Here is a 13,451-nt window from a genome sequence, read left to right as displayed (position 1 = left end):
CTGACCGATGCCCAGCCAGTCCCCAAGCAGCGGCCCCCCTGGCCAGCTTTCCCCCAGTTTATGCACTGAGCATGACGTCCCATGGTATGGAATGTCCCTCTGGCCAGTTTGGGTCAGCTGTCCTGGCTGTGCCCCCTCCCAGCTTCTTGTGCACCTCCAGCCTTCTCAGTCAGTAGAGCACGGGAAGTTGGAAAGTCCTTGACTAGTGTAAGCGCTGCTTAGCAACAACTAAAACATCGGTGTGTTATCAACATTGTTCTCATCCTAAATCCAAAACACAGCACTGTACCAGCTACTAGGAAGAAAATTAACTCTATCCCAGCCAAAACCAGGACAGTGGTGCCAACACCACAAATTGTCGTAGGGTGTATTTTTTAGTACAACCGTTCTCCTGCATTACAACTACATCAGACAGTGATTAAGCAGATAGTTTTGCTTTATCAGATGACTCCCTACTACTTCACACAACCCACCAACAGAGCAGTAGTTTGTGGCAGAACCTACAGGAAAATATTTTACTGGTTATCACTAAATGGGCATGTGGCAATACGAAGAATTTGGCACAGAAGCCTCTGTCACTGAATATGAATGTAGTGAAGTACTATGGTATGTGGGCTTCTCCTCCTCCTCTAAAGGAGCACCCAAAGAAAAATAAGACACTATTTAATTAGTGCCCTTCAAAATTTTATGCAGAAATTTAGTGAACTGATTCCCAAGTGAAAAGGGCAATTAAATAAACAAAGCACTTTGTAACAAAGAGTACAGAGCACTTTGTAACAAAGAGTACAGAACAGAAGGGAAGGTTCTTCGAGTAGCTCTCCTGGGATTCCCAGGAAATTATAGGAGACAAAAGAACAATTAAATTCTGTGGAATCGTTTGACATAACAATTCTAAATAGGATTTGTTCTTGAAAAAAAAGGTGTTGTGCAAGTTGCTTAATGTTCTCCCCCACTCCCAAACATTTCTTCAAAGCTAAAATTGATTTTGTGTAAACTTAGATGCTCATTTTACTTGAAAATTCACCGTTAACAAGTTATTATGGAGACATTTTAGTACAGATTATTCAAAGAAAGCAGTTTACCTTACCTGAGTTATATGAACTCATGTCTTGTTAAATTATTTTTAAAAATTTGACTCATTTGAAAAGAAACTGAATGTCACCTGGTTCATGCTTCCAATCAAAATTATACTAGAACATCTTAGAAAGCTATGATGCTCTTCTGTATTTGTAATCCAAAAATTTGCTACCTCTCCACCAATTTTTAAAGATAAAAATCCAGTAAAGAACATGTGCTTCTCAATAATTAAGGTGACATGAGAATGAAGGAGATTATACTCTTCTTGGTGAATATTTTATTCAAGAAAATTCAAGACAGCTCAAGCCATCTGTAGATTTAACTTCACAGAAATGAATGAAAGCAAAGTTTATCAAGAATTTTTCTCCTTAGCCTTGATAAGTTGGTATGTTTTCTAGAGAATCTATTTTCCCAGTAAAATCAGGTGAAACTCAAAATAATAACTAAGTTACAATGAGCCTAAACAATTTGATCATTTTCAAGCTTACCACTTTTGTAGCGCTCTCGTTGTTCTATCTTCAAGGTCAAATAGAGGGTCCTGATAGGGAAGTAGACAGCTTGGGGATAGACTCTTCCCACCTATTTGGAGATACACATATTTCTCAGTTAAGGAAAACTGACTATAGGTCAGATCAACACATACAGCTTCGCTTTGTAAATGAGTGCGATTCAGTAATAATCAGCGCCTTGTTTTAAATAACAGCTTATGGAAAACTAGGAAATTAAAAGCTTCTTTCAGTAACAGAAACCCAAAGAGGATGAAATGGTAACTCCCTACACACACGGTTAAGGCATTACCTAATTAGGGCTTCCAGATCATATTGCCTAATAAACCTGAAAACAGCATAAGGCCAGAGTACCAGCTGGGCCAGTTCAAAGATCTTACTCACGTACATAATGGAAGAAAAACAGACACAATGACAGCGGTTAGTCTTTAAATTAGGCCACAATTCCCAGCTCCATGATACTTGATAAGAAGGCCCATTGGAGAGTAACTTTACTCCACCTGATTGTGGCACTTAATGTAAGGGGACACCAATTTCACCCAAAAATAAGATTCTATGGCTTCCATTAAAAAAAACCCTAAAGTGATATTAACGTACAGCATCCCCTTTAAAATCTGTAAATCTCAGCATCTATTAAGGGAAAGAAACGATGTGTCTAAGTACTACCCACGATAGAGCGCATCTTAAGATATGATTAGAGGCTTCTTCAGCCACAATTTTACTAAACCACGATTCTTCCTCCATCCAAATCGGTATGGTAAGTGGTAGAAATTTTGCAATGGCATTTAACTGTTCAGTAATATGATATTTATGGCAGATTACTAACCTGACACAGATATGCTTCATGCTGTAATTCAAGAGTAAATTATTTGAAAAGAATTGTAAGGTTTAGGTTCTAGTACTTCTGCAAACTTAAGTGTTTTAAATTAGTAACACAGAAAATTTGGTATTTTTTTATTTTATATTCTTTCTATGGACCTGAAGTTTAAAGGCAAGATAAACAAAAATATCTGCGATATTTATTAGCTTAAGCTCCAACTACAGTAGGACTTCCGAGTACGCACTCACTTCTAAAAATTTTATACAGATCTCCACAAATAAGAAGTGTCTACAACTCACTGAAGTAAGTTTTTCTGTCTGCTGTCAGAAGACAGCTGAGCACACTGGTGTTGCAAGACAATACCAAGCCATACGCATCAGAAATTTTGCCTTAACTACTTTGGTTTCTTAAGCTGTTTTGGTGCATGGTCTCTTCAAAGTTTCATGTTAATTTTAACAAGAGAGAGGGAAGGAAACATATGTATACATATGCACACACATACTTATCTAGATTTATGTACACAAGTATCAATGCACATGATGTCTCTCTACAAAAATACACATTCTCAGAGCTTTAAAAGAGCAAAGATAGGATAGTAGAAAACGAGCTGGATATCATAGAATATCCTGAGTTGGAAGGGACCAACATGGATCAAGTCCATATCTCAAAAATCAAGAGTGGAGGGAAGGAAAGAAGAAGAATGCTGTGAGGAATTCAGCACAACAGCTATCCTTTGCCAGTTTTCAGGAAACAGTGGAGCACTGCAGACAGAAGTGGCCTGGGGTACAGGCTACTGTGAGAGCTTCATATGTTCACCTGTACGTTAACAGGACTTCACAATTGTTTTACATTAATTTGAATGAACAAACATCAAAATGTTTCCAGGTTGTGTGCATGCTAAAAACACAGCTGAAGTTAGAACATGAGGAGTTAACATCTCTGAAAACATGATGAAACATGTACTAAGCCATAACGAAACAGTATCTCTAAAAACACATTAACAGAAAGAATTCACTTACTCTCCCCTTAGTCTACAGACACGCTTAAACCAACTTTATACTGCGATACAGGTATATGTTCTATTCTTAGATTCTGCTTCAGAGCAGACAGCAATAGGCAGTAAAATCTTAAAATCCCAAAGCAAGATTAATCAAAACTCATATCTGTCAGTTCAGAGGTACAAATCCAGGAAGTCAGTTTCTTCATCTAACTCCCTAAACCTTATCCTTATTTGTCTAATCATTTGTCATGCTAAACTTCAAGCAAAAATTTACAAAGCCCCGGTAAAGATTTCTGATGGTAACAGACAGAGCCTTGTTTTTTAAACCCAAGTCTAATAAAAAAACAAAGCAGTAGTGAATAGTTTGCCTTTTAGTCGCTAAAGCTAACAATTCTTTATTCCTACTCCTATGTTACAAGCATTTAACTATATATTTCTAAATGTGTTCTATAATGTTCACAAAAATGTAATAGATAGAATTCCAGAGGGAAAGCTATAATGCCTCATGCACATATGGCATACAATTTCACTGGATTTCATCTCATCAAGTAACACTCACTTTGAAATTTAAAATAATCTACTTATAGAGAGAAATTACCATTTTTTTAACTCATCAACAGTTGCAAACAATAGCATATTTAAAGCTTGGCATTTTCTTTAAAACAAAGATTACAGACAATAAAGAATTAGTGATTATCTTCTCTACCTGACTAATGAGGTTCAGGAGGAGTTTGCCCTCCGAGCCCACCAGGCATGTCAACAGCTGTGGAATCCAGGCCAACCACTGAATGGGTGGGACACCGATACAGTACTTGTCTACTGCATCTGCTAAGGTGTTCTTATCATCATCAAAACTCAGTAGCCAAAGAACCTAAAAGAGAATTTCAAGAGGACATCTCATGGCTTAAATTCAAGACACATCTATCATATGATGCAGAAAAAAACCCACAGGTATTTTATTAATATGATAGTGGAGTACTTGTCAGTGTCAAAGCCTCCTCAGACACAAGAACTTACATTCGTTATGCCTGGCCAATGCCATTTTTCCCCTAGAAATAATATTTAAAGGATGTAAAAAATAAATGGAAGTGTACTACCTGCTATGAAACAAGACAGAAAAAAGCCAATGAACATGACAGCATTCCACAAATTCTTCAGGTTTTTGGTTAGGGGGGTGGGTGGAAAATGAGGCATATTTATAGAATGTAAAATACGTTATTCAGATAAATTAACTTTGAAGCGAGAGCTTGAGTATTTCTTTGGGTGTTTTTAATTATTTTAACTGTCCACCCCTAATGATACTTTTTCTACAATTTAATTTAAATGCAAATATATTAAGTACTGACTAAAAATCGCTAACAGTTATGCAACCAGACAGGGAGAGTAATAAACTTCAGAGTACTATGGAGGCCACCTTTAATCTAAAAAAATATTTTTTGTGTTTGTTTCATGTTCAAAGAAGATTGTCTTCCACAGTCTGCTATCATTTTTTAAATTTTCTTCGTGAGAGAGATTAAAGTAAATATCCCCAAACTGAAAATACATAATGCAAAGAACTTTGGCTAAAATTGTTGAATTAGAGTAAAAATTTACAGAAAAAGCCTATTTGGAACAAAATGCAATTCTGAGGTAAAAGTTAATATGAATTATCCATAGTAATGATAAACAGACATCAAAATGATGTTACTTTTTAGAGCACCAAAGGATGCCTTTCTGCAGATATTTCACCGCATTATGTATTAGAAATGCTGAATGTGATTTGTCCCCTTTCTCCCACAAAGAGGTTCCACGCCTTAAAAAGACAACCCAGATATGCCAATGAAGTAGAAAAACCCGTGAGGAGTTACATGCAATGACCCAACAGCAACCATACACAGTCTGGTTCAGTCTAACTTAAAGCTTTCCATCACTAACTGGTATTTCTCTAATTGCACAAATTTGGGCACTGAACATTATCCCAGCCTTTTCTGAAGGGGTAGAGCTCCAATTCTTTTTTAAACATCTAGATCTTACCTTTGCTAAGTATTTTCTTGATTTGCTCTCATTCTGATGACGACATGCATGCAGGTAACAAGTAATAGCAGACACACCCAGGTGAAGTTGACGTTCTTTCACGAAGATATTCTCCAGATAATCACCCCACATTGCCCATGCTTTCACTAGCACATCATGCATTTGCACAGCTGCAGAAAAAGCTTTGTTTGCTTCTTCAGACCTGCATTGTGACAAGTAAGAATATTAGTTTTATACTAACAAAAAGTTACTAAATTATGTAAGAGACAGATTTCTGATAGGGTACTCAATTACTTTCTTAATACTCAATGATCTTTTTCCATTAAGTTCTTTAGTAAGGTCTTATGACTGTTTTGTCTTAGCCTTCCTTAAAGTTCAGCACCTGTGAAAGTAAATGCTTCATAATGGAAATAATTATGTAAGTGTCTCCAGATACTCTCTGAAAAAAATTTAAAAACTTCCAGTGCACTGCAATTGCAACCCAAGCAATAGAGTATGATACTGGGAGAAAGAAGAACAAACGGTAACACAAGAAGAGCAGAAGTAAATGCATTAAGAAGTGCTTCTCTGCTGAGCAAAAAAAGGCCTAAGAAAAAGCAACATTGGGAAGATGTTATATTAGCTATCTTTTGGAGGACTACATCTTACTTAACTGTTTTCCCCACCAAAGTCATGAAAAAATTTACAACCAACATTACCTGGAAAAAGTCAGTTCCTCATCCCACAGCTTTAAAAGTTTATTTTTCAACAGGAAAAGTGAAGGAATATGAAGGTTAATCACACAGTTCTTGGTAACCAAAAGATTATTTGTTTGATACTTCTGAAGTCTTTTCTAGGTTTCCTCAAGTGTTCCTAGTTCAAGATGTGGCATGATTCATCCCAATATATATACACCCTTGAATCTATGTAACTTTTCAGGCATAAAAATAAAGGATGAGAAAACTCACATACACATTACTGAAATGAAGAAAATTTTAAAGCATTCCAAGATTCCTTACTAATAGGAAGTGCTTCACTTCTCCCTTACAGAATAAGCATTGAAATAAACCGTACAAAAGTAACATAATGCTTGTTTGACTAATTTTTTAAAATTAACTGTTAAGTATTTTTTACATAAAAATATTAGCTTGGAGGATTACAGTGATAAATTAAAATGACTAGCTATTGAAGCAAAACTATAAAAAGGAAAGCAACTTTGTCTGTCAAAGTATATATTAGTTTCTACGTTACATGAATATGTTACTTGCTTTCAGAAACTTTCTGCACCCTAGACCGAGGTTTTGAAGCGAACTACCACAGCAGCAGCCTGATAGATGACTTTGTATCACTACTTCCCCATTATAAAAAGGGGACTTTTCAGTCTGTTTTCTTTTCTCCTTTTCTACAATCCATCATTCTTGACATGTGAGATGACTTTTTTAAAATGGTTTCCATCACCTTGCTCGGCAAATGGGCAGCACAAGGAGATGCAAGAGCAGAGGTCACCTTTAACTTCCAGTTTAGTTGACACACAGGTAATCAGTAGTCACACATTCTCAGGTTCAACATTGCAACTGTTCCTAACTGTAACCTTCCTAAATTCCTGACCTCAACTGCGGTGCTAAAAAATGCCTGTATGTTTTTTGGTAACATTAAGAAACCGTAAGTACACCAGAACCACATTTTAAACAGAAACCTTTACCCATTCTATCCTGAAAGAACGAATAGAGACAGTTTAGCTGCCTTTTACTTTATCTGCATGAATTTAAAAAAAATAAAAATTTAAAAAACAAAGAAAAGATGGGGGGAGGTACACTTTCTTCTCTTTACACCTCAACTGAAACTAAGCTTGCTTATGGCCATGAAAAAAGCCCACTGCACTTTCCATCGAAGTAATTACATTCTGCCTATTTAAAATTCTCTCTTGTATCCACAAAAGAAGAAATTCATCAGTTCCTGACTTAAATTGCAATGTGAGGTTGCAGTGTACAGCTTAAAACCTGATGGATTTCATTCTGTAAGTGTCCACAAAGTAGTGGTAAAGAAATTATTCCACCCGTATGTAACATGTAGCAATACTGCCATTAAATACCATGCATACTAAAAGCTGTTGAAATCTGAAGGGTTTTTTTGGCATCACTGAACAAGATTTGACTGCTGAGATATTTGTTTACTGAATTAAAGAGAGATCTTCCTCAAAATAGTAAGATGCCTGTCAGCATAAAGCAAAAATATTACGAAAGTAGTTGTGTGAAAGCAAGGCTTGTACCTAGGTGTTTAATTGCTGCAATGCAAGCTCTCTCCAACACATACCACGTTAGTCTTTTCAATTCCGTTATCTGAAATGAGTGTTGCATTTCCATATTGCATGGCACACCAGATTTGTCTAAGCACTCTGAACTATGCCACCACACATTTTCCTATGCCTTGACCAGTTGCAGCTATTAATGGGATATATACAACAAACAATGAAACAGAAATGTGAGAAAGAAAGAGGTAGGCTAATTTGTTTAAGTAGCTGTAAGCTTATAGATGGAACTTTTTTCCCCCCTGGTTTTATATATATTTACATTAAGAACATAATTAAAGCAACCTCCATTTGTCAACTACACTAAGATGTCAGTTAGACATTAGTTTGTCACAGAACCAAGAAAAAAAAAAGTTATCTTAAGCTGCAAAGCTTTAGACAAACCTATTCTCCCTGCCTCTTCCCATCTCACCCTTTAAATATAAAACTTTTAAAAAAAGAACTGGTGCAATGTTTGCTTTAACTAGTTCTTTCCTACAATACTTAGAAATACGACCAACCATTACATCTTCAAACTGCAAAGGAACTCTCACATATACTTTTACTTTCTTATACAGTTGTGACAAATTTTAGGCTGGTATAAACATATGGAACAACTTTCCTGCTCAAACAACTCTGTTGAAATACTTCAGCTGCATTTGTCTCAGATGTGTGCTAGTGCCTCTTCCAGCCAACATACTTACTTGTTAATCTGTGCCAAGAACATTCCCTTCAATGCATAAAACTCAGCAGTCATCTCCTTGGTGAAGTACTTCAGATTGGTTGATTCAATAACTTCAAGACCCTGTTAAATAAGCCTTAGTGAGAAAGCCTTCTAAAATGGAAGGTTTTATTAAAATGAAAGTGCCATAAAAAAACCAGCCAAAATATTCTCTTGAAATTTAAGTGTCATGAGTTTCTAGTATTTAATTTTCATTTTAAAAAATCTGGACTGACAACAATTTTAAGTTTCCACTTAAACTATTAGATACAATAGACAACATTCATCAGGTGATGGGTTATCTTTTCCACCTTGTTTTTTTATTATATATTATTATATTATGTTATATTACATTATTATTATAAGGTCCCAGTTTGCTGACCTTATAATCATATGTCAGTGGGTTTTGCCTACAATCACATTCTTTCCTTGCCTTTTAATACATACAATTTCACTCCAGTATGCCAGCGTCCATCACTCATGAGTCAGACACTCAAAACTGACTTAGAGCTTCAGTTAGTCTTACAACAGTGTTGTTTCTTCCTACTGCAAATAATATGATTTTCAAAGTCCCTTCCATTTATCTATCTTGTAAGATTTCAAAAAACTATTTCCACTTCACTTTTTATTCGGCTAATTTTTAATATATTCACAGTATTCAGTTCAAAGAGGACAATGACTGCTTTTGGCTAACAGCATTACTTAAAACAACACTCTATGCATAGTATAACATGGCCAATGAAATTCAGACCCTGTTCTGTACACATTGATTTAAATAAACTGCGTGTATATGATGGCCCTTGTAATCCTCCAGGTTCCAACAACTTCAGAGATAAAGCTACTGTACCTGCATACATTCATTTTTACCCATGACTCCAGCCAGCTGAAGATAACATTTAACTTGCTGGCGAATCTTCTGAAAGCAGTCCACAATGGGCACCGTTGGAATTGTATGAATGCGACTCAGTATATCCAGAGCTACGTTGACCAGCCCCTGTTTTCGAGCTATCTTTCCATATTGGATAATTGCCGATGCAGAAGCATGAACTCCCAACATAGCGTTATTGGAACTAGGATCATGCTGAGAACTATTTTCATATGCAGTTACGATGGCTAGAAACAAAACGTGAAATGTTTGTCATTGTAAATGAAGTTATATATACACAGCAATATCTTACACAGCAATACATATGAAATGATGACTTCAGATAATGAAACACTTAAATGGAAATTGAATAAAAACAAACACTTGTCAAAATCAACAACATTCCTGTATGTTCAAATAAAAAAAAATACAAAGAACTTATTTCAAACAATGTGTTGTCAGGAAAATTACATGATGAATGCATGCTGGACCAGGCAGTTTTACCCTGGTAATGATGTTGTCTCCACATGAAAATGCTGCTCCAGTGGGATAAATCATCTGACACAATAGGTAACCTGTTCCTCCAAGTCTTTACAACAGTCTTCATATCATGTAAGCTGTTGTTCCTCCCCAGATTAGTTGGTTGCAATCCTGCATTTATTTGGGCTGCTTCCTGAAGTTCAATTATTTGCTGTGCTGCCTAGAAAACATTAAACAATATAAATTATCATAAAGGATAGTACAATAAACTGACCAATTTCACTGTTAGAAAAAGATCTCTGTGAATGATGCCACCTTTAAATGATCAAGTAAAGATGAAACTATTTATGCTGTTTTAGGGACCTGTCTATTAGTTGCATAAATGACCTTTAATCAATCTAATCATTAACAAAATAGCAAAAAAAAAAAATCCGTGAAATTTCAGTCAATGACTGAAGTGTTGAATCAATGTTGAATTCATCCACTGAATCACCAGCACAGAACTTAGACCAATGGGTCACTAGTCTTCATAAACAAACAAATTATTTTTAAAAATAAATAAAGGTGCCATAAAGTACTTTCTTACATGCTTTCAAAAGGTCCCTGCATAACTTCAGGCTCCCCTCTTCTCCAGGGATGCTAGCTAGGTTTAACTTTGGGCAACTATGACATGCCTTTCCTTGATAGTGTTAAGATAAAAATCCTTTCTTTTATTTTGAACTGCAAATGTTTTCACAAATTATCCCTCAAATGATAGGGTCTTGCTTTTAAGAAGTTTTTGTTTTTTTTTTTTAAACAAACAAACAAAACCACAAACACAAACACCAAAGAATCTACACTCTCTCTTCATCCCCATCCTTTTCCCCACACACATCTAAATAAAACCACAGGTTAGAATTAAATTCTAGCATACGGGTTTGAACTTACTACATCAACCTTAATCATAGAAAAGCAGAAGTAAATATATACACAGTGTGCTAAATACAAGGATGAAGTAAAAATACTGACCTTAAACAAAATTTTTTAAAGAACTTTTAATAATTAAAAACGAAAACTTTTAACAGAACTTACTAGTATAAATTCCCTGGTCATGATCTAACTTCTTAATAAAAACTTGAAGGTTCAGAAATACTATCTACATGCTCCTGAAGGTGTTACTTTAAGATATTCTGCAAAGACCTTAGCTTTGAGAAGTTACTGAAGTTAAGGATGGCTTTTCACTGACATCTACTATCCCCAAATTAATGAGAAGAACAAACAGAAGATGGCAGTAGTCTCAAACCTACTAAAGGCAGCAGACATTTTGTTAAAACTTCAACAACCTGAACTAAAGGCCCACAAACTTTAATGGAATTTAATTACCTGTAGTACAATAAAACCAATGTAGTATTCTCTAAGCTACCACTTGGTAGATAACAGTTGTATTCATTGTTAATCAACCAAATAAGATAACTATTTGGGGGGGGAAGGGCAGTCCAAATTTACAGAGTGAAATCTCTTGAAACAAAATAAATTAAACAAAGTAATATTTTCCTACAATCATCTCAGTATCAGCTCTCACAATAGCTTAACCTTCATCCTACACCCATTCATCACGTAAATTTAATTTTCTCACAGGTATTTAATCACATACTATCTGATATTAAAAAAAAGTAATTACTGCAGTGCAAATTCATGGCTGTATTTGTACCTCTGTTAGTCATTAACTAATTTATCATTTCTTCATGAGGGATATATAGATATTAGATTATTTTAAAAGCTTGTTTTAATTGATATCTGAAAGCATTTAAATACTTTATTTAGCAATACTAGTCCTTTCATGCTGCAGATACTGCCAGGGGAGGAAAAACTCGAAATATGAGTGAAAACTTAGCAGGAAGGAATTAATTTCATCCAGAAGCCTTCTAGTTGTATTTTATCAGCTCAAACAAACAAAACATTGTACCTATTTACTTGACAACTTCCTCTCAATATGGAGAAAACTTCCATGTTCATTCACTTTATCTGGTGCATCAACTTATGTTATAAAAATTCGAAGGTATTGGCTGCTGTGTAAGCTCTACCCGCAAATACAGTCATTTTAGTAAAGGTACCTTAGGTCATGCAGATTTAGTTACTTATGAATCACACCCAGCATGACATGCAGGGTGAAACTACTGATCTTAAACAGAATTACAGAAGCCACTATATCAAACAGAACTCAGAAAGCATGGTCCTCTGCATTTCTACAGGTAAGGTTCATTCTAGTTCTCTGAGCAATGATCCATCAAGAAATGCATCCCTGTTATGAAATTTCGGATTGTGTTGCACTGAGACATTTCAGAATTTATTCCCTGGAGACGAAAGGTTTCCTCAACAGTAACAAGAGCTAATCTTCATCAGGTACATGTTTATCAGGACACCTAAACAGGGACACAGTCAGCCTAAATGACAAATGAATGGCATGTTTTGTCAAAAATCACACACTGCATGACAAACTGAACACAATCTTACCCCAGCCCCACTTCTGCGCTCTGGCTGCAGCTGTACAATACAGATCAGAGGACACAAGGTTCATTTTCAAGAAGCTTCTGGAAGCATCTCAAGGCCAAAGCCTGTTTTTTAAAGATTAATTTAGGCACCTATTTCCATTCGATTATTCTTGGCAGTATCATCTATTCTCAAAAATTCTTCTCTTACAGTTGCAAAATGAATTACTTACATAATTAAATCCAAGAGAAAACAAAAGGGTAAGTGTTGACAATTTATACATTTCAAAAGGAAACAGGAATCCATTTTTGGTATGGTGAAGCATGTGTTAAAGTTGCAAAGGACACAAGCCATGCATTTTTCACCATGTAATATGTGTTATTACATCTCACGTAATAATTAAACTGCATATTCTATAGTATCGGAGTTGTGCCAGCTGCTTCACAAAAGTATTTCTGGAGGTCTGGAAAAAAATGGTCTCAAGTGCTTACAAGCTCTTCCTGACAGGACAAGAAACAAGTACTTTTCCTTAACTTTTTAAGTAGACCACTTGCAAGTAACATGCATGCCAAAGAGAAAGACTAAAAGCACAGGAGTTAAACACCTCTCATCTTGAAATTGAATTGTCAATGTTGCGTGAACAAAAGAAAAGATTTCTCACAAGCAAAAATAAAGACGTACCTACTGTACAGCATCTTAAAACCAGTGTATGTTTAAATAAATGCTGGAAAACAGTACATTCTTTGCCTTGTAATATTTAATTATTTGAGGGGTAAAATATGGCGTATTTAAATAAGCACTAAGAACCTGTTTAGCAAGGATGAAAGAAAAGTGACCTTTTACTTTCCTTATTCCAAGCATACTCCTTTAGAGAAACAGAAAATAGCATGCCCCCTTTTGAGAGCAAAAGGCTTTTATGATTCAGAAGCAGACGATGAGCTCTACCTTCTCCTAGAAATGGATGACAGAGTTAAGAAAAAAGTAGGTAAGTAGAAAAATGGCACAAAAAACGTTAGCTTTGTCCATCCTCTGTGTAGGTACTGGGTTATCCAACTGGCAGGTTACTCATCCTTTGTAAGTCAAGGATTCAAGCATGCACGCGAGAGTTTATATGAACATCAGTGCTGTTAAAAGTCACGTGCAATATACTGCAGTAATTTTACAGAACAGCATGAAATTCAAGTTACAAACTTCTTCCCCTGTTTTAAATGATCTTGACAAAGAATTAAGCTAC

At 35.6% G+C, this 13,451-nt stretch overlaps 1 protein-coding gene across 1 annotated transcript in view; it reads right to left on the bottom strand.

Moving 5' to 3' along the window:
- TRRAP (transformation/transcription domain associated protein) overlaps nucleotides 1-13,451 on the bottom strand; it is a 101,081-nt gene that overhangs the window by 19,315 nt on the left and 68,315 nt on the right. The window contains 6 exon segments of the mRNA XM_009286372.1: nucleotides 1,566-1,656; nucleotides 4,110-4,274; nucleotides 5,417-5,618; nucleotides 8,387-8,487; nucleotides 9,251-9,516; nucleotides 9,773-9,968. Coding sequence (XP_009284647.1) covers nucleotides 1,566-1,656; nucleotides 4,110-4,274; nucleotides 5,417-5,618; nucleotides 8,387-8,487; nucleotides 9,251-9,516; nucleotides 9,773-9,968 — 1,021 coding nt within the window.

Source organism: Aptenodytes forsteri, unplaced genomic scaffold (assembly GCF_000699145.1).
Source record: "Aptenodytes forsteri isolate BGI_AS27 unplaced genomic scaffold, ASM69914v1 Scaffold55, whole genome shotgun sequence".
Taxonomy (NCBI): domain Eukaryota; kingdom Metazoa; phylum Chordata; class Aves; order Sphenisciformes; family Spheniscidae; genus Aptenodytes; species Aptenodytes forsteri.
This window is presented reverse-complemented; position numbering and strand designations above follow the sequence as displayed.